This window comes from Symsagittifera roscoffensis, chromosome 2 (genome assembly GCF_963678635.1).
Source record: "Symsagittifera roscoffensis chromosome 2, txSymRosc1.1, whole genome shotgun sequence".
Lineage (NCBI taxonomy): Eukaryota > Metazoa > Xenacoelomorpha > Acoela > Convolutidae > Symsagittifera > Symsagittifera roscoffensis.
Window position 1 is genome coordinate 15,933,236 of NC_087063.1, and position 21,925 is coordinate 15,955,160.

Sequence of the window (21,925 nt, forward strand, 5' to 3'; positions counted from 1 at the left end):
TTAAGCAATCATTTGGTGCTTAATTTCGGCATTATGACATTGATAGTGGCTGTCATTTTCTCGCCTAATTTGTTAGTCAGTTATTAAAGTAAACAAGAGATTTTGTTCGTTATTTATGAAAGGGTTTTATTTGTAAATGCAGCAAGTTCAATCTTTGTGATGATTTACGATGCGATGGTCTTTAGATTCCACATGACTTTCATTCGTAAGCTGAGGCTTCAACTAGGTTGTTTAATCACTGAGCGATTAATTGGTTATTTAAATTAGGATTTTCTAGTGGTTCTTGGTTTTGAATCAAAATTATCAATCTTTTGACGTTGGTGCTTAATTCTCGTTCTTTTGACGTTCAAATTTTTTTTGTGTCCTCGGTGGATCTTTTGCATTCAATAAAACGCTGGTAGTTTTGGTCTTCTTTTATGAATTGTTTTTGATTTCAACATGCCACAAATTAAATCTTTGTGATGATACACGACGGTCTTCAGATTTCACATGTTCTTTTATAACTGATATTTTCAAGTGCCTTTTTGGGTTCTTAAACAACCATTTGGAGCTTAATTTTTGCACTATGACCTTGATAGAGACTGTCATTTTCTCGCCTAATTTGTTAGTCAGTTATTAAAGTAACCACGAGACTTTGTTCCTTATTTATGAAATGGTTTTTCTGTAATTGCAGCAAGTTCAAGCTTTGTGATGGTTTACGATGATCTTTAGATTTCAAATTACCTTCAATCGGTGGCTGAGGCTTCAATCCGGTTGTTTAATCGCTGGGCGATTATTTTGTGAATTTTAATTTGGATTTTCTAGTAGTTTTTTGGTTTTTAACAAGAAGTTTTAATTTAAATTCTTTTGATTTTTTACCTTGAACTGAAGTTTTATAGCTTGTTTCCTGATTGCGGTTGGTTTTTTTTTGATGATAAACGACAATCTTCAGATTTCACATGATGTTGATGTTGTAATGTAACTGATTTGCTCAAGTGGCCATTTTGCGCTCATAAATTTACGTTTGGTGCTTGATGCTCATTCTTTTGACATTTAAATGTTTTTTGTTTTCTCGTTGGGTTTTTTGCTTTCAATTAAACGCTGGCTGTTTTGTTCTTTCTTTTGTGAAATGGTTTTTATTTATACAGGCCACAAGTTCAATCTCTGCGATGATACACGACGGTCTTCAGATTTCAAATGACGTTCTTATGTAACTGATACATTGAAGTGGCTTTTTGGGTTTTTAAAAAATCATTTGAAGTTTAGTTTTCGCATTTTGACATTGATAGTGGCTGACATTTTCTCGCACAATTTGTTAGTCAGTTATTAAAGTAACCACGAGACTTTGTTCCTTATATCTGAAATGGTTTTTATTTGTAAATGCAGCAAGTTCAAGCTTTGTGATGATTTACGATGGTCTTTAGATTCCACATGACCTTCAATCGTAAGCTGAGGCTTCAGCTAGGTTGTTTAATCACTGAGCGATTAATTGGTTAATTTTAATTTGGATTTTCTAGTGGTTTTTGGTTTTGAATCAAAATTATCAATCTTTTGACGTTGGTGCTTATTTCTCGTTCTTTTGACGTTCAAAGGTTTTTTGTGTTCTCGGTGGATCTTTTGCTTTCAATAAAACGCTGGTAGTTTTGGTCTCTCTTTTATGAATTGTTTTTGATTTCAACATGCCACAAATTAAATCTTTGTGATGATACACGACGGTCTTCAGATTTCACATGATGTTCTTTTATAACTGATATTTTCAAGTGGCTTTTTGGGTTCTTAAACAACCATTTGGAGCTTAATTTTTGCTTTATGACCTTGATAGTGGCTGTCATTTTCTCGCCTAATTTGTTAGTCAGTTATTAAAGTAACCACGAGACTTTGTTCCTTATTTATGAAATGGTTTCTCTGTAATTGCAGCAAGTTCAAGCTTTGTGATCGTTTACGATGATCTTTAGATTTCAATTTACCTTCAATCGGTAGCTGAGGCTTCAATCCGGTTGTTTAATCACTGGGCGATTATTTTGTTAACTTTAAGTTGGTTTTTCTAGTAGTTTTTTGGTTTTTAACAAGAAGTTTTAATTTAAATTCTTTTGATTATTTATCTTTTGATTATCTTGTGATGATACACGACGGTCTTCAGATTTCACATGACGTTCTTATGTAACTGATATTTTTAAGTGGATTTTTAGGTTCTTAAACAATCATTTGGTGCCCAATTTTCTTCAATATGACGATTATTTTGGCCAGATATTAGTCAGATATTGAATTAACTATGAAATTTTCTTTCTTATTTAGGAATTGGTTTTTTTTGTAGATTCAGCAAGTTCAAGCTTTGTAATTATTTCCGATGGTCTTTAGATTTCACATGCCACAAATTCAATTTTTGTGATGATACACGATGGTGTTCAGATTTCACATGATGTTCTTTTGTAACTGATATGTTCAAGTGGCTTTTTGGGTTCTTAAAAAATCATTTGGTGTTTTTTCCCAATATAACGATGATATTGGCTGACCTTATCTCGCCTTCTTTGTTTTTAGTCAGTTAGTAAAATAACCATGAAATTTTTTCCCTTATCTATGAAATGGTTTTTATTTGTAAATGCAGCAAGTTCAAGTTTTTGATGATTTACGACGGTCTGAAGATTTTACTTGAACGTACACGGAGGTTTCAAGCGTGTTGTTCAATCACTGGGCAACTGATTTAATAGTAGTTATTTGGATTTTCTAGTGATTTTCGATTTTTTTAATAAGTTTTTAATTTAGCTACTTTCAATTTTTTTCTGTAGCTAAGGTTTCATTGTTTTTTTTTCTGATTCCAATTGGTTTTTGCAATGATACAAGACGGTCTTCAGAAGTCACATGACGTTGTAATGTAATTGATTTGTTCAAGTGGCTTTGTTGGGTTCATAAACTATCGTTCATTGTTTTTTTAATTATGTTGTTTAAGAGGCGTTTTCGTTATCTCATTTTTGAAATAGTTCTTACGTTGAAAATTGCAGCAAATAGAGCCATTGTGCCTGTCTAGGAATTGACGTTTTTCATGACGGTGTTTTTTTCTCAGTTTTGAATTGGATTTACTTGAAAATGCAGCAACCGCAACCTTCATGATGATAAAAGACGCTCTTCAGATTATTCTAATGTAAATGATTTATTTTAGTGGCTTTTTCGGGGTTCAAAAACTATCATTTGGTGCTTTATTTTCAGCACTATGACATTGATAGTTGTTGATGTTTTTGTGTTACCATTTGTGCGATGGTTTTTAATTGAAAATGCGGCAAGTTGAGTCATTGTGATGATACACGACGGTCTTCAGGTTCGTTTTCAGCTTTGGTTTTTCTAGTGGATTTCGAAGTTGTTGTTTTAATGATCAGAAATATTAGTTTGGCCACATTCGATTTTTTGTATAGTTAAGGTTTTATTGTTTCTCATCAATTGCTCCCAGTTTCAATATTTCTGATGATACACGACGGTCTTCAGATCTTGAATGATTTGACTTCGTAGTGATGTCTACCGGTTTATCTTTGTTTTGTTTTCAATTGTTTTTGTGTTTTCTGAGTCGAGATTGTATACTATGTTTTCATGCACTAGGAGATCTATATTTCTTTATTTTTTGAGATGTATTGTAATTTTAGCAAAGTCGTTTTTGAAATCAGAATTGCACCCAAAATGAATAATAATGATCATGACAGTTTTTCGATTTCAAATAACGTTTAAGTTGTGGTGGTTCCTTCTATTTATTTTCTGCTTGATTTTCTCTTCAGGTTATTAGTTTTCTGTTCCACTTGATCCGCACATTGCATAGCTTGTTAATCAGCAATTTATGCTGTTTTTGCTCGTTTTTGAGGATTGTCATGATACCGCGTCTTCTTATTACAAATGAATGTCAAAATTTCCCTGATTCGATTTGAATAAAACCTTGTTAAAGTGACTGATTAAAGTTCAGACTCTTATATAGAACGCGATGATTTGTTTTTAGTTTTTTTCAGGAAGTGTTAAATTTTGTTCAGGCTAAAATTTACTTTATTGCAGTTTGACTTTTGATTTATTTTTAAGTTCAGTTCGTTTCCTTTGAAAAACGTGATCGACTTCTAGTGTCGAAAGAGGAATTTATCTTTCAGATTTCCCAGCGACATAAAAAGTTTTCCGATTAATCCAGTGTTCTCAGATTGGGCGAATAAAAAAGTGTCGATTATAATTTTTTCTAGAAATTCAGAGCCTCAAGGCCATCTATTTCCCTGAAATTCGAAGCTCAGTCAGTGTTTTTTTTTTGTTTAGCGTTCAACTTTTTTCAACTGTCTGTTGGCTGTTTGTAAATAGAGATGTAACGTTTGAACTTTGTATACTGTGTAACGTTTGTCTGAGATGTTTGTAGATATTATGTTGAATCCATAGATTTTCTGACATTATCTATTTTGATTTCTAATATCTGTTCGAGTTTTTTTTTAAACTTGACTTATTGTGCAATCGGGGGTGAAGTTGGTTTTGTTTTGGATGAATGGCAATACAAAAGTAGCAGATTTTAGGTATTCGTTTCAAGTATTGGGTCTTTTATAGAGATATGTCGTATACACTTCTATGACTTATATTTAAATATGTAAAAATTCTGAAATGAAATTTTCGCCAATCGTTTTATAAGCTTGGAAAAAAAACAAATGTAATATTGACCGAAGTAACGGTAAATAAGGAAATAATTCAATCACATACTACTATAAAAAGTTCGTTTAGTCCAAAAGTATTTTGCAAGCTAAAGAAAACATTCTAGACATGAAAATGCAGGACATCATTCTAAATGGCATTTAAATTTTTGTTGATTTCATTAGCGATTGAAAGGCTTGTCACTTACAAGTTCATTTAAAGAAAAAAAATTGTTTCAGGTGTTCAGCAGGGACAAGACATGAACAAGCTTTTCAAGGCCGAGTGGGAGGCACTTGAGGTTGTCAATCACGAGTTCGCACTTGAGAATGTAGAAGATGAACTGATGCGAGGATGGCAGATCCCAGACAGGTACTCAGCTAATAATTTTCAAACTTTTTTTTGTTTAAGATGTCGCCGAAAATAAGTCACGATTACATAAAGGCGGTGTTAATGACCATGGACTTTGTCAACTTTCCCTCATCAAGTTTCCCTCGCAAAAACTAAACACAGCGTTTCTTTGTTACGTTTCCTTGGTAATTCTCAAACTTGATTGAATCAAAATTGGTTTCAGCTGTTCATGTAAATTTTATTATTCTTGAGTTACTAAAACCAAGATAAGTTGCTCTCCATATACGTTGACTGCAAACGTCTTAATCGCAATAGCGATCTTAATCCTAATGATTTGATAACTCGATACTGTTAATCAAATTCATGCGTGTTGATTGTATCCGAAATTGTTTTCTAGAGATTGATAGTCATTTCAGGTATATCACAGGGACGAATTCGATCAGGCCGAGTAACGCCCACCAGCAACATAACGGTCACACTGCCTCGAACCCATCATACTAACCCAGAAAAATAGGACCCCATTTCCAATCAAACAATAAGAGGAGTATCAACGAATTATCAGAAAATATTCCTATTTGTCCTTCGAGACTCAAATGATTGTTAAAGAGAACTGTTGCTATTCGGAGATGCAATCTTAACATTAATTTCGATGAACTGTCTGGTATTTTGAAGAAGTTTTTGTAGCCATAGAGAGTTGAAAAGCTTTACAGCAAGTTCATTAAATAGTCATTCATTACCTATTCGACTGCAATTCCTCTCGAAGTAATTAATTTGTTGTATTTTTGAAGAAGTTTTTTTCTTTACCCCGCTGCTATTTATTTGCTAATTATTTTCCTCGCCGTGTACCTCGTTTAAAATTTAATATTGAAGCTATCTCTCTTTTAATTGTAAGTTTCGAGTCATCTTTGTTGCTGTCTGCCGAATGGGGAATGAGTTGTTTCCACTAGCGAGTAGCATAGTGTATTAGTGCGAACCTTCTTTTTTTCTAACCTAATTCGCAAATAAAAATGTTCATTAAAAGTGTTCATTTATTTGGTGGGACTATTGCCATAATCACGATCTATAGCATTGGAAATTTCATAGCATCTGTTCTCTGCTTTATTTGTGGCTAGTTTTTGTAACCTATTAAGCGTCCGTGGCTGAGTGATTTGTGCTTGAGTATCATTTTCTCTAGGTCGCTGTAGGCCGTCACCGAATTTTTACAAATTCGAGGCCTTTTTCTCCACTTTATTGCATTTTATAGAGCTGCTTTTTGTGTTCTTGCTAGTGTTTGCGAGGGAAGCTTGGCCTCTGTGTAAACATTAGCACTAGCATTTAACTCTTCCATATCAAAAAAAAGCATTCGAGTAATCTTTCTACAATTCTGCTGCACCCTTTTTCGACTGATTAACCCTGAAGTGTAATAGCTAATTTGAACAGGGAGTGTACTTAAAAACGCGACTGAAACTTTCAAAATAAACAAAAACTTTTGGGAGCATTTCTAATGATTGATTCTAAAAACAATGTATGGCGGCATTATTGACTGCTGAAATAAGCATCAAATCTTAAGTTTTTATGACGCTAGATATACCTCTTTTTCATGTTAGTCACCAACGTTTTCCGATCGAAATGCTGTGCAGAATCATAAGATGGAGATTTGTGTAGATAGTATTCAATCAGTAGTTAATGCATGTGATGGTGGGGCGAGTAGACTGGAGCTGTGCTCGGCTCTTTCCCTAGGGGGACTAACACCGTCCATGTCACTGTTTAAACTCACTAAGAGAAAGTACCCAAACATGCCTGTCTTTGTAATGATCAGACCACGAGAAGGCAATTTCATGTAAGTACCTGGAAATTTGAAATTGAAATAAGTTACAACTTAAGTGCGCAACAAAACAAGCATTGTGCATGAGTGTTAATTTTCAGAGAAGTAAAATTTTGACGGTTTTGTGCAAGTAGCACAGAACGTTTCAGTGTCGCTTTTTTGTTTGAGCAGATAAACTGTTTCCAGGAAATTTGCCGTGAGTTTTGATTGTCTGTAGTTATTTTTGTGAAATTGATCACGAAAACATCAAAATGTTTTAAATTTCTTTCAGATTTTTTAAGCATTAAACTAAATTTCAATAACTAGGATTTGAAATATGAATATAAAGAACGATGCGAGCTTTGATTTCTAAATCTTGTTTTCAAGGATGATATAGGACAACATTCACTGTAGATTTAAACAAAATTGTTACATTGACCGAGAAAGAATTATCAGAGCTACCCTCTATAAAATTATTAAACCTTGGTGGGCTTACCTGTTTTTTTTCCGGAGCTGAAATGCCTTTTTTTCATCATCTGCGCTAAGTGGTGCATCGGAGTGATTTCCTTCTCGAGTAAGCTGAGAAAAAAAGTTGTTCATGCAATGTGAAACATTCTAAGCAATAAATTTGAACTGTTCATTGTGATAAGTTTACTAAACTCAGATGTTTCTTATAATCTCACGCGTTTTGAAAAATTTAGTGCGGATGGTGAAATCTTCATTTTCAGACCCGGAGTCTCAATAAAATTTGAATTCATTGCCATTTTTTTGAAAGATGAAAAACATTTTTCTGAAAAATTCGTGAATTTGAGTAACACGAGCCCCCATGAATTTGAGTAACACGAGCCCCCTATCTAATTACCTTTGCGACAAGAAAGGGAATTGCAATCGGATACTGGTCTCAACTGGACTAATTTCCTAGAAGCCTCTATTAGCATCAAAATTACCGCTACAGATTTGTTTTGTGCATGTTAGCAATTTAAATATCTATTCTATTGGAAATTTGCTTTTTATTTCGGTTGTAATTTTATCAACTCGATTTGTTTAAATTTCATTTTTCTTTTTTTTGGCTTGATAGGTTTCGGCTTGTAAAATATTGGGTTAGTGACTTCATATTACGTCGTTCGAAAGCAAACAAATTTTTGTGTGCGTGTGTGTATTTCGAGGGTGAGATGGATTTCATATTTTTTAGTCAGAAGTTTGTATGAATTTTTTATCGGCTTTTAACACTTGCAATAAGCAAGGGTATTGCAATCTTGTACTAGACTTTTTTCCCTTAAATAACTTTGCTCACAGATCAGTATACATGCAGCTCACGACATGTATGCAGTATGTGCGTCTATTTGAATCGACATATTTTAAGTTTTGGTCTTTTACTCCCACTGTGCATCATCATTATTAGTGTTCAATAGTTCAAAAGTTTTTAATGATATTTCTCTGGTAGTTTTAAAGTTTTTGGCTTTTTTGCTCGGTTTATTTTTTGATGGCTTAGTTTCCATTTTTTACGAACCAACTACCTTACTCATTAGAATGTTTTTTATGGAGGCTAGGAAGTTAAATAATTTGTCGGATTGAAGTCTTGGAATTTTTTGTTGAACAATTTTTCGACCAAGTCTATAAATTTTTTAAGTTTTTGGCTTTTTCGCTCGGTTTATTTTTTGATGGCTTAGTTTCCATTTTTTCGAGCCAACTACCTTGCTCATTAGAATGTTTTTTGTTTTTTATGGAGGCTAGGAAGTTAAATAACTTGTCGGATTGAAGTCTTGGTATTTTTTGTTGAACAATTTTTCGACCAAGTCTATCGCCTTTAATACTTTCCTTTTTTCCAATGAATTGATATTTTTCCTTCAATTATTAAACACTTTCGTTTTTTTTTCAAGAATATAAATGTAAAAGCATGGTACATAATAAGCATTTTTCTTTTAGAAACTTTTTGTCGAATTTAGTTTCGGCTTCTTCGCTCGGTTTGTTTTCTGTTGGCTTAGTTTCCATTTTTTACGAGCCAACTACATTGCTAATTTGAATGTGTTTTATGGAGGCTAGAAAGTTAAATAACTATTCGGCTTGAAGTTTAGGAATTTTTTGTTGAATAATTTTTCGACTAAGTCTATCGCCTTTAATACTTCCTTTTTTTTCAATAAATTGGTATTGTGCTGTCAATTATTAAACACTTCCGTCTTTTTTTTTTCAAGATTATAAATGTAAAACATGGTACATAATAAGCATTTTTCTTTTAGAAACTTTTTGTCGAATTTATATTTTCAAATTTTTGGAGTTATGGTTTCCGATTGTTTTTGTACTAAAAACGCGTGGAGCTAGTCTTATGTTTATTTAATTTGGTGTGTTCAAGTTGGAAAATATAGTTTGAAGTCGATTTAATACCGTATTGTCTTAATATGTCAACAATTTTCCAAAATAAATTCATTTATTTTGTAAAGTTGAAAAATTTGGAAAAAAAATCCTTTTTTTCTACAATGATTTTTTTTTGCGTTTTTGGCATGACTGTTTCGTCTACGAAGGAATGTGGCGAGTTTATTACGATATTCAAGACTTTGGCTCTTTCCGGCTGACCTTTTTCAGGTAACTGATTTTCATAAGTGAAATAAGAAATTTTTTTCATTTAGCCTACGCTTCATAAGATTTATTTTCTTACTTTTCGTTTGAAACCTATCTTTTGAACTTTATTTTATCTGTACTGCATTTTATCTGTATCGCAAGTGGTGTGAAGCTCAGCTTCGCCTCTGTGTTTACTTTCCTCTTTTCGGCTGAATAGGTGTAGGCCTATTTTTTGTTTGCGAATTTTGCGTAGGTGTTTTCGGCTCTGTTACCGTTTGGTAAATTTTTGCGGTTTTTGCCAAGGTATTTTCGGCTCTGTTATTGTTTGGTAAATATTTTTCCGATGCTTTTTTTTCGGCTTAAAGGGTTTCCGCCAGGGTTTTTTTGACTTGTTGCCATTTTTTAAATTTTCTTTTGATGCTTTTGTTTGGCTTAAAGGTTTCTGCCAAATTAAATTCGGCTTTGTTACCACTTGCTAAATTTTCTTCCGATGCTTTTCACAGTCTAGTGTTTTGTCATGTTTTTGTATCAAAACGTACCTTATTCATTTTGATAGGTCTAGTTTTTTTGACATTTTCGAATTTTTTTTCGACTAGCGGTTGTCTTGTTTTGTATCGCAAGCGGTGTGAAGCTCAGCTTCGCCTCTTTACCTTGCGATAAATTAGTTCGTATACGAAATAGGTTGAAAAGAGAATAAACCCCTTTAAATGAGCCTTACTGTTCGCTTCGAACAGAATCTGAAGAGGTTTAGTTTATTTCACTTACTTTGTGAAACGACCTCATTGATATTGCTGGCTTGAAATCAGGACGTCATATATTAACTGAGGAAATTAGGCACATGAGGTAGGCTATCTAGCAGCCCCTGCAAACAACTTAAAAGGCACCAAAATACCAACTTCCCTAAATGCCGAAAGAGTCGTTTCTTGATGATTTTGTCGTTTCTTTTGTTAATGATTTTAATTGAAGCTCTCAAATAAAAGATAGAGCAATTAAAAGTGGACAATTAAATTTCTAGAAAACTACTGAGCCTCTTATATAAAAAAATGAGAACTAGGAGCCAAAACGAATAATCATTTGAACAACAAAATGACAATCCTTTCGTAAGCGCTACGTGAAGAGGCAGCAATTTTTTTACCTTTATATTTGCGAATGGTACATTTTTTATGAGAGGTCTTTTTCAGAACTATTCTAATACAACAAAAGTAAACTATTCAGCAAGAATATTCTGCGTTCCTGTAAATTGCCATTTTTAGCGCGCAGACATGCTTAGAAAATTTCAGGGTTTGGTTGACCTGATCTAAAAACGACGTTGCAAAATAGTAAATGGGCGTTGTAAAATCGTTTCTAAATCGTTGTAAAATATGATGGACGTAAAATAGTCACTTTTGATTATTGACGGATGGTACCTCAAATTGCTGAAATTTGGCCCTGTGTGTATTATCGCACTGTTGGTTGAACATTTTGTTCCAGCGAAACTTTTTTGACTACGTACGTATCTTGTCTCAATTCAATACGAAATGTCATATTCTTCTACGGAAATCAAAACTGTTTGTTAAAATGAGTGCTGATGCTTTTGTACTAAACGATCCTAAAATCAATATTTCAACATCTGGAAATGAGAAACTCGTGTGATTGAATCTGATTGGGTAATATTACTCAATCAAATAGTATCAGATGCTTCAATTCACGTTTCAAGTAGATGAAAATATTGGAATTTAGATTTAAAAAAAGTGTTGATCTCTAAAAGCCAAGTCTCCTATCGCACTTATTCTAAGAAAATATGTTTTCAAGACTTTTACTGATAGCCTGCACGACCCCACTCGCCACTAATTCTTCAATCATGGCGACAGCGCAAACCCATTTTAAGCGAAGTTTTTGGCAACTTACGTTTAAATCTGAGCTGTATAATCTGGTTACTCTGACTCAGCTAAACAGAGTTGAATAATTTGTTACCAAAAATATTTCCTGATTGATTAAAACTAACACATTTTAGCTGAGTCAGAGTAGCCAGGTTATGTGTTAACAAATCATTCAACTGAGTCTTGTGGAAGTACGTGAGTATCGATGAAACTAATTTTAAATAAAATCTGGAAATATATCGGAGAAAAAGAACACTTGTGCATCAGGGCTACTTTTGCATCATCCGCATGTTTATTGATTATCCTAACTAATACGTATCCTTTTAGGTTTGAATAAATAGTCTTTTTTTAAATATGCTGTACAGTGAAAGCGGTCCAAAAAACAGGTGTTTTAAAACAATTATTTCGTTGAATGTAGGTATTCAGATCTGGAACTGGAAGAAATGCTCCTGTCAATTGAAGAGTTTCATTCTTCAGGAGCTGATGGATTTGTTTTTGGGTGCGTCAAACATTTACCTAACAACGAGGCTTGCTCGAGTGAAGTTATTGTAGACGAAGAAGCCACTTCTAAGTTGATTGCGGAGTGCAAAGGGAAGCCAGTCACGTTTCACAGAGCCTTCGATTTATGCAGCGACTGTGAGGAGGCGTTAAATACGTGCGCGACTTTAGGTAAGACCCTGGAACAAAACAATCTTCATTCATTGTAGTTTTTCTGCAGTTTCACGACGTTTTGCATTTAGACGATTTGCCAAACGCAACTTGTTCTATGTCAACTTGCGCGACATTCATAATCCAATAATTCAATCCATTAATTTTGCGATGCAGTTTTGAAAGTTAACTAGCCATCACAATTGCATCCCGCAACGAACTCGAAATGGATCCTTTTTAAGATTCCAAATACACTTTTTAGAACGAACAGATTTTTTTTGTTTCTGACTTCGATAATGTCCATTTAATGCAACTATAATGAAAATGATTGGCTGTGCAATTATAAACTTGTGTATATTTGAGGCATTTGGAGAATCTTGACCAGTGGAGGAGAGAAAACTGCACTTGAAGGAGCTGAAAAGTTAGCGCGTCTAACCAAGGTGGCATCGTCATCATCGGTCAAGATACTTCCGGGCTGTGGACTCAACTCCTCCAATATCTCTCGATTTCTCCATAAATCAAAATCCGAATTCGACATAGTTTTCTCCGAGTTGCACGCATCTTGTAGAAAACTGAACACGAAAATTCAGACCAAAAACGCAAATGTTGATTTCGATTTAGAGCATAAAACTGCAGACTTGATTCAAGTGAAAATTTGTGCGGATGTTTTGTCAAAATTTCAATCAGTTAATTGAGGAGTTTAAATTAAAAAGCGAATTTTTTTGAGTGCAAAAAGATGGATCCAACTATCGCCTGAGGTTTGGAGGGAACTAAAATCTAGAATGGAATTTTTTTTGAAACTGCCTCGCACCGATCTACGATACTAAGCTGTCTCAAAAAAATCCCATTCTAGATTTTAGTTCCCTCCAAACCTTAGGTGATGGTTGGATCCATCTTTTTGCTCTAAATATTCTAAATAATTAATTTAGTTTTTAGGCAAAAATTCAGTCATATTGATCTAATCAGTAATTCTAGTTGGCGTAGGCGAGGAAAATATACAAAATACCTAAAAACGAGCCAAATAGTAATAATGTAAGCATTTTTCGTTTATTTCTACGCTCTCATATTCAAACTTAATCATTTTGTTCTTAACATTGCGTTAAAAAAATCAACATTTTTGTTGCAGTTTTCTTAATTAATCGTAACAGCAATAGAAGTTTCAAGTTTCTGCCCGGCAAACACTTGCAGTCTTGTTTGCAATTAGGACTAGAACAGCTGTAGAAAATTTATTTGAACTGAAACGAAGCAGTTTAATATCTTTAAATTTTGATGATTTGACACAAGCACCTTATTTTATCGTAATTACCATAGATATGAATCTGCTACACTAGTTTTGTTTTTACTATGGTAATTACGATAAAATAAGGTGCTTGTGTCAAATCATCAAAATTTAAAGATATTAAACTGCTTCGTTTCAGTTCAAATAAATTTTAGGGTTTTTGGTCACAGATATGAATCTGCTACACTAGTTTTGTTTTTACTGTGACCAAAAACCCTAAAATTTAAGCGTTAAAATGAAGAAAAAACTCAAAAATGAGGAGTTTTCTGCAATTAAACCTCTAAGTGGAAGAGTTTTGTTTTTTCTTTGAAAATTGTTTTTTTTCGTCAGTTTTTTTGGTTTCTTTTAAATTTTAAGCTAACACCCCTAATTTTTATATTCATAAGCTCAAAGGTTTTTTATAGGAATTTTTTTAGAAGCTTTTACTCGCTTCGATGCACAGTTTATACTGTGTTTACACTGGCGTTCAGCTTAGTGTATTTTTACGAACCTACTATTTTTCTAACCTAACCCGCAAATACAATTGTTCATTAAAAGAGTTCACTTATTTGGAAGTTTCACTGTAGCATTGGGAATTGCATAGCATCTGTTCTGTGCTTTATTTGTAGTTTGTGTTTGATTAATTGTAAGTTTTCGTGGCTGAGTGGATAGTGTGTGAGACTCGTAACAGCTAGGTCGAGGGTTCGAATCTTAGATGTAACCGAAATTTTGCTAATTATAGGCTTAGTTCTTCTTTTTCTTATTGCACTTAGAAGAGCTGCTTTTTGTCTTGTTATCGGTAGTGTTTGGAAAGCGAAGCCTTGCCTCTCTGTAAAATATTTGAATACTGATAGTTATAGTATTTGAGTAAAAGCACAAAACCAAGGCAGACCCGGAAAAAGAAAAAAAATTGTCAAAGCGATAACTTAAAAATTCAAATATAAAAAAAAGGCAAAAACTTTTTACTTGAAACCCAGGTTAACTTTTGACAAGTATAACGCTGCCAATTCATTAAAAGTTAATTTAAATGCAAAGTTAAATGCCAACTCATTACGACTGAATCCAAAAACCTCGAGCGCGCAAAAATTAAAAAAAAAAACATTCTTACATCGGCCCGTTCAAAAGAATTAAAATCTTTTTTCTTCTCCCCAGATAGACTTTGGTGTCAAAAATGTTCCACGAGTTAATCAAACTTAACAAAATTTTATGGTTTTATTCGGGTGTAGTTTGCGGTGCAATCATATAGGTGAAAAATTTGAATTTCGATTTAAAATTATTAGTTGATGCTCAAATACTGTTTTACTTTGAAAAATAGATTTCTCAAAAATTTTTGAAGTTTCGAATTTTCTCAATAAAGTGAACTGACGTTTTTAAGTTGATAACCCGTTATTCCTCTGTGTGCTAGTTTTGTTGTGGTAGTTTTTTATTTGCCTTGTTTCAGCTTTTTATTTCTTATGAAATGAGCCGAAACTGTCACAAAAGTGCATGAAATTTTCAGTAATAAAATCTTTCTGTTTATCAAATAAACACTTATAAACTTATATCCCAAAATCAAAGCTTAAATACACTGTGTTTTGGGAGTGTAAACAAGTCATGAACTCATACAGTAAAAAACCATTGCAAAAAAAAACATTACGATAAAAATGTCGAATAGCTTCTCAGTTTGAAGAATATTTAGCAAACTATGTGGGTCAAGGCAGACTGTCGTGATACATCAGCATATTTTAACTATTGCGTTAAACTCTAACTAAAAGTTTTCCTGAAAAAAGAATATTTCAGAAAAATGGACTTTCATCGTAGCATCAAAGAAAATGTACCAGTGCGCAGACCTTTTCTATTTGATTTGGGAAAAACAATTTGAATTGCAGGTGTTTTTTATTTCATAAATGTAAAAACAGTTAGGTTGAGAGGGTAATTTTTGGATTGTTTTCGCGTCGGCTTTAATATCAGTTTTTGAATCAAACTTTTGTCGATTTTAACAGGTTAACAGCTTTTCATAAGAAATAACCGAGCTGTTTAGTAAGCGTGGCAATGAAGACGCCAAATCATAGAAACTTCTAAGAGCAATTCTGTGTGTTGACAAGGTAATCACAAAACGCAACTTCTAATAAACATAAGGTTTTGCTTACAACACAGTTTAAGAAGTTGGCCCGACACAGTTGCAGACAATTTTTTTGGTGTGTTCAAGTTTTGATTGTTTTTTTTTATTTTTGAACTCAATTTTTCGTAGTTTTTTGTACCCCAGTTTTTTTTGTATCTAATATCCCTAATTCACCACGCCAAAAAAAACGACAATAATTTGAAAAAAAAACTTTTTTGTATTTTTTAGAGATTATTGTCAGAACAATCTCTGCTATTTGATCATAATTGTAATTTTTGCAATCGATTTGTCAGAACTTTTTAATCAATTTGACGGCTTGTTTTTCGAAACCAGTGAATGAAAAATTGCTGAGAATTTTTTTCAGATTGATTAAGTCAAATCTTTTAGATAAGTCAAGAAGCGCCATAACGTTAAATTTTCTTCTATATCTATTTTAACCGAAGAAATTTGCTATCAGTAATCAATGCATTTTGGATGGATATGCACGGTCTGTACACAAACAACGTATCACTCTATTGCTTTGTGGTTCGACGAAAGTCCCATATTTGCTTTTGAGATCTATTTAAAAGTTTTTTGATTGTACAATTGAATTAGTTTTGTGAAGTTAAGAAATATTTGACTAAATTTTCTGAAATCTGATTTGGTAACTGTGAATTCACCATATTGACCAAAATTTTTTGAATTTACCAAAAATTGGTCTAGCTGAGTTGGTAACTGAGATTCAAAAATTAAAGGTTTGATTAAGAAAGAGAACTGGTTTTCAAATTTTGTTGCACTTTGATGATTTGGGTGATTTAAAAGAATTCGCAATAGTACTGCTCTACAAAACTGTTTATCTTGATTCGTACCTAAAATAGAAACTTTTTGTAAGTAAGTTTCATCCAAATTAGAATGTGGCTAAATCATTTAAATAAATCAACATTAAAATTAGCAGATTCGCCACCTGTTGATAGTCAACTTATCACAACTGGAAATAAATTTAAATTATTGTGTGAATTTCACTTATCATTTATATCTTATTTTTTTCTGCTTGTTTTTGAGAACAACAATTTTTTTATTATTATCATTATTTTAGTAAGTTAGTAAATTTTTTGTCGCTAAATATATTTACCATTGATTTGATAGCATTTTGAGGCCAAACTGTGCTCTGGATAGGCGCACAATATTGTGTCTCTATGTTCCTGGATTCCAGAGGAAATCTTTCAACACGTTATACTTGTTGCGGAATCAGCCTACAATTCACAAAATACCCAGTTTGGCTTAGTAATGAGTGCAAAAATTTTGGGTTTTTCAGAGCCTTATTTAAAGTCAAAGCATTAGGGCTGTTGAACGAAACTAGATACTTAAATGTCAATTTTAAAGCCGAGATATAGGGATTTTTCTAAGTTTTATTGAAATATGTTCATTTTCTGACAAAAGAAAAAACTCGAAGCTAAATTCAGCAGCGGGTCAATGATAAGACTGGTCAATGATTTTTTAAGAAAAGTTATTTTTGTATAATTTCTTCCGCAAAAACTGTCTACAAAAAAAAATTCCGCTGTAGTTTAAATCGAAAAGGTCGAGAATGATCAAAAAAATCAAAAAAGCAAATTGAAAAAACTCAGTTATTATCAAAAAAAGTGTTCTTTACCGAAGAAGGGTCAAAATGACAAATTTAAGGAGTAGCGGCCGACTTCGTGTTAACAAACACTATTTTTTTTAAAAAAGAATTGCTTAGAAGAATTAACAAATGCTAATTTTTTGAAAGGAATTCCTTTGAATTGTTTCAAAAAATACCAAACCGAAAAACAAACGAATCCGTTTACTTGCTTCATTGGTCGCTATCAAAAGTTTTAAGTGTTTTCAAAAGTCTAGGATCAATTGAAACCTATTTGTTTCTGTGTTTTATTTTGTTTCAAAATTCATATTGCTTAGATAATATTTGTAAAAGGATTATTAAAAGCACCCATTCTTTATTTACCCATTCGAGGGACTCTGAATAATGAAAATTTTTCTTGCCCTCAAAAATAAATTTATTGTTTTTGCTCGCTCATAATTTTGCGTATAACTAGACTAACAATAAAAGTTAACAGTTTATGTTTAACTACTGCTTTTTATCGGGAAACTCTTGTCTCAATTGCTTGAGGCTCCGAAAACATTGCTTGTGGCTGAAATGGTCTTAATATCTTCAAAACTGACAAAACATATTTCACAATATCAAAATGAAAGATAATTGCTACAAATCGACGCTAATTAGTCTATCCGTGACTTAATAGTGCCTAATTTATCAGTGTTTTGGGAACTTATCAAATGGGTTTCAGTACTTAAAAAATGGCACCGTTGTGTAACAAAAAAAAACATAAGTATTTACAATTTTGATTAAAACATTTTTTTTCTTTTGTATTGATCATTATAATGTTCTAATGGAAAAATTTTATTCTTAACTGGAAGCAGAAGCAAACCCATGGCGAGATTACAACTCCGGTAATTCGTGTGTTTATATAAGCCATTTCAAAATCAAGAGTTTTAAAGTTTTTAGGTAATTTTAGCACCAAAGCATTGTGAGGAATCTTATTTACAATGATACTAGCTGAAACTGACAATATTACTTGTATCAAAATCTCAAAACGAAAAAAGTTTTTGTCTACAAATTGACGCGAATTTACCTTGCCCTGACTCATCAGTGCTTTTTTGAATGTTTAAGTAAAATTGTAAATAGAAAATACTAGAAATTGTAAATAGAAAGCAAAATTGTAAATAGAAATAGAAAATTGTTTTGAAAACACAGGTTCATGGGGCGGGATTCGAGCCCTGCCGACCAAAAAGGTCCTCGCTGTGCACTAGTTTGAGATATCGTTCTTTGACTGACGGACCCTAGCATTTTTCTAATAGCGCCTTTGGCGCCAATGTTTACTAGTTTTCAAAAAAATAGCCAAAACAGGGTCTTTTTAGTGCTTTCGGAAAGCTAAGAAAAAAAATTAGTAAAATTAGTCAACCTAAAAAAAGGTCGACCAAATTTTTGGAAACTTTTTGAAAACCCCCCTCGTGAAAATCCTAGGTCCGCCTCTGTCTAATGTAAAAGGCATTTGCAATCTAATAAAAAGAGAAGTATTGGATTTTGAACCAATATTGTTTTGGTTGCGTATAAATTATTATAATGCCTTGCGGAAACGTTTACTGATAAAAATTAAAACCAGTACAGAAAACAGAAGCGAGTCAATGATGAGATTAGCATATCGTTTATATTAGATGTCTAATTGTATTTCCATTTAGTGAAAATTTACCAACAAAAAAGAGCCCCACAAAGGTACAAACGAAAAAATTCTACTTTTAGCCACAGCAGGAGGGAAACCTCAATTGTGAATGGCAGCGCAGAAGTGAAACTTGTATGAACAATTACCCAACTTTTTCAAGCTCACCTACGAATGTAATTTTGACGCTGCTCCACGTCCGGAAAAGGCGCAATTTAGCAATTGAGTGCTTTTAGTATTTCGTTTTATGGATTTAATTAGGTAAGAAATTAAGAAACCTAGCCACAGAAAACCCTGGAATTCCTATAGAGAATTAAAAGAATACAAGGAATTTTTAAATTTCCAGTTTAGAGCATGCCAACACCCTGTAGTAAAACATTTCTGAATAGAAAAACAAAAAACTTTTTTAGACAATAGAAAATTGTATTCGGTAGTTTTTTTTCTTCAGACAAGTTTAGACTTTTTAACAACCATTTTGAAACAAGCATTAACGTCCGGAGCTCACACCAATTTTTTTTTACTTGTGGTTTTACTGTGAACTTATCACAGTTTGAACGTTGCTTCTTTGGCTATTTTAGAAAAAAAAGAGCATATTTCGGTCTATGAGTGGTGGTTTAATTGGGCTCAGAAATCGTTCAACATGAATTGATGCTAGCTATTTAAAACTTTTAATATAACTATACACGATAATTACATCACTTTCTACTTTACATAGCGTATGGAAGGACATTTTAATGAACTATTTCGAAAAAATTCCAGATATACTCAATTTTAGATGTTTTTCAGATGTTTCTGAAAAAAAACTAGATGTTTTCGAAAATAAACACACTTAAAAAATGCATTTTTTGTTTAATGCAGTCAAAAACAGAGAATTTGGTCAATTTCTTTCATTTGCTTCGGTTGGCGCCACTCAGTTGGAATACAACTTACTTACAATCGATAGAAACTATACTAACCAACAAAAACTCTGATATACTAAGTTTTGACTGGTAAATTAAACACCGAACACTATCGGACAAATCTGTTTACAGGCGCTGAGCACGAATCAGTTGTAATGGAAGTGTGCGTAGCGTACAAAAGAAGAATCCGTTGAGATCGTTAAAGATCACTGCCACTTCCACGATCTGTCTGATCTTGAAAATCATAAAATTGGAATAAAAACTTCCTGATCAAGCGGCAGTTTTGAATGAAACAAGAAATAGCTTGCCAATTACCAAATTGTTCTGCAAATCAACAAGCTGTAAAAAGAATTTGTCGCGAAGGCAGAGCTAACGGCGCTAACTGGCTTTGAATTACCTCTGGCTCTACAGAAAATCAGTTTCCATGATTATTGCTCTGGTATAATTTTACTAGTATTAATCTTTTGAATTTGTTGACTTTGTACTAATGGTTTGATTAAAGCTTACGCCGTTTTTGTGTAAACACTCAAACCATGCAGAGCGATTTGAGTAGCATGCGTTAGCTTTTGCAAGGTGCTGCAATACTGGCATATTTGGCTGAAAATAAGCTGTAGAAGCTGGCTCGCCCTTTTTCTTGATATAGTTCCTAAATTTGGGCTTTCCGAAAATTCATCGAACCTGTTTCACTGGGCTCTGCAGCCACAACTTTTGCCTCAACTTCTGGTCGTCTGTTCAGATAGTCGGTTTTTAAATGGTTTTGTCGATAATCAATCCTAAACTTTGGTCGATATAATTTGATTTGTTTTTGACAGCTTTCGGAATCTGTTAACCCTGCTCAAAAAGTGACAAATAGAGATTTTGAGAATTGGCTCAAACGTTTTAAAGTAGCAATAACGACTGTTTTCAAATTCGTTTATCGCTTTAACGTTAATTGTGTTTCAGTCTAGTCAAATTAACTGAAGTTATGGGAATTTGTCGAAACTTCAATGAGAGCTCGAGCAGAAGGGGAGCTGGAAGTATGGATCCATACTGTTCCAATTAGAACTACAGGGAAGTGCTTGCGCCCCTTCTCCTCCTCTACTGACCAGGGGCGGACCTACTAGTTTTTGAGTGGGGGGATAGGGATTTTCAAAAGAATTCGGTAAATTTGTTGGCCAATTTTTTTATCATCCAAGTTGATTTTCCGAGTTCTGAACATTTTTTTAAAAAAAAAAACAGGCAGTTATGGAAGGTTTTGACCACCACGAAATCGATTTTTTTTGTGCGCTCTCCCCCTCAGATATGTTAGTTCTAATCTGCATGATAGTTGGAATTTTAATTTAGTATTGCCTTCCTTGTCACTGGTGATGAAAAAGACAATTTTTTGGTTATAACTTTGAGCTATTTAATTTACTACCACAGATGTGCGGAGATTTAATTGGGATTTAGTGTTTAGTCTCGATTGTACTGCTAGAAAAATTGACTGCTTATTTTGTACTAATCATCAATTACCCGATTTATTGCAGCTCTATCTTGCTTTATTATTTCAAAATGCCCCACGCTAAGCATATTTGCATAATTTTTCCTCAATTTTGAGGCGAAAAGATTTCAAAAATTGATCCAGGATAAAGTGGTTGAATCTATTCTTAATTTAATGATGAGCGCCAGATGGTTTTATTTTCAGCAATCAAATTCAGAAAACTTTTTTCTACAAATACTATTTGTGGTCGATTTTATTTATTCAGACAAAGTTGACGGAACGCAGTAGATTCCATTAGCACACTAATTTCTACACATTTTCTCGAGTCTAGAAAGCGCTTGTAGGGAAGCATTTTTATTTACGATGCGGAATTTGCAAGTTTAATTGTAAAAATTCGGGAAAAATATAGAAAACTGGTCTGAAACGTTTTAAAAATTGGTTAGCATCTAGATTCTTGTTGCCTCATTTTTCATTTCAAAAATGTCAAGCAAAAGTTTAAAAAGTAGTCGAAATGAAAAATTTATAACTCTCTGATCTTTGTTGATAGGAACCTTTACTTCAACATGATCGGAACCTTTCAAACGATCAATCATTTACCTAAAAATCTCTTTTTATTTCCAAAAAGCGATCGAATCGCATCTTTATATTAATTTTTTCATATCGATGCTAGTTTTTTGAAATATATTGACGTGTTGAAGCTCATAAATGTTAGAACATTCCCAGTTTCTGGAAGGAGTTTTTAAAAAAGGAATCGCCTTTAGGTCTGAAACGCTACGCCACTGTAGAACTCATTAAACTTGAATTTTAATTGAACCAGCAAATAAAATTTAGTCAGGCCAGTGCTTGATTGATAATTTAAATTGACCATTTCTGATATAAAAAATTTTCTTGCTTCAAGCTGTTTGGTCTTCATTTTTCTGTAGGTCAAACCGATCGATTTATGACGGATGTTACTCGGATCCGCTTGTCAATCGGCTTCAAGCTGTTCGGCTTTGCGACCAAGTATCCGATCGCTTCTTTCACGACAGCCGACCTCCTTTCTAGCTCCGGATTTTTGTCGAGCGGGAAACCCGCGGCAAAATATCGTCCAATAGGGCGAACCTCAATAGCAGGTGGCTCGGCATCATCGGTTGAATCCTCGACTTTGAATCGGTTTTCCGAGTCTAATTT

At 33.3% G+C, this 21,925-nt stretch overlaps 2 protein-coding genes across 2 annotated transcripts in view; both read left to right on the forward strand.

The window, feature by feature from the left end:
• Nucleotides 1-5,835, forward strand: part of LOC134839245 (ER membrane protein complex subunit 3-like) — a 98,494-nt gene extending 92,659 nt beyond the window's left edge. Inside the window, exons 3-4 of the mRNA XM_063854735.1 lie at nt 4,854-4,983; nt 5,379-5,835. Coding sequence (XP_063710805.1) covers nt 4,854-4,983; nt 5,379-5,463 — 215 coding nt within the window. The 3' untranslated portion in view covers nt 5,464-5,835. The remainder of the gene's footprint in view (nt 1-4,853; nt 4,984-5,378) is intronic.
• Nucleotides 5,836-6,569: 734 nt separating this feature from the next.
• On the forward strand, nt 6,570-12,560 carry LOC134840208 (copper homeostasis protein cutC homolog). Its single transcript, XM_063855932.1, has 3 exons — nt 6,570-6,781; nt 11,579-11,829; nt 12,172-12,560. Exons 1-3 carry the CDS (start codon nt 6,591-6,593, stop codon nt 12,501-12,503), a joined length of 774 nt encoding a protein of 257 aa, XP_063712002.1. The 5' UTR covers nt 6,570-6,590; the 3' UTR covers nt 12,504-12,560.
• The last annotated feature ends 9,365 nt before the right edge of the window (nt 12,561-21,925 follow it).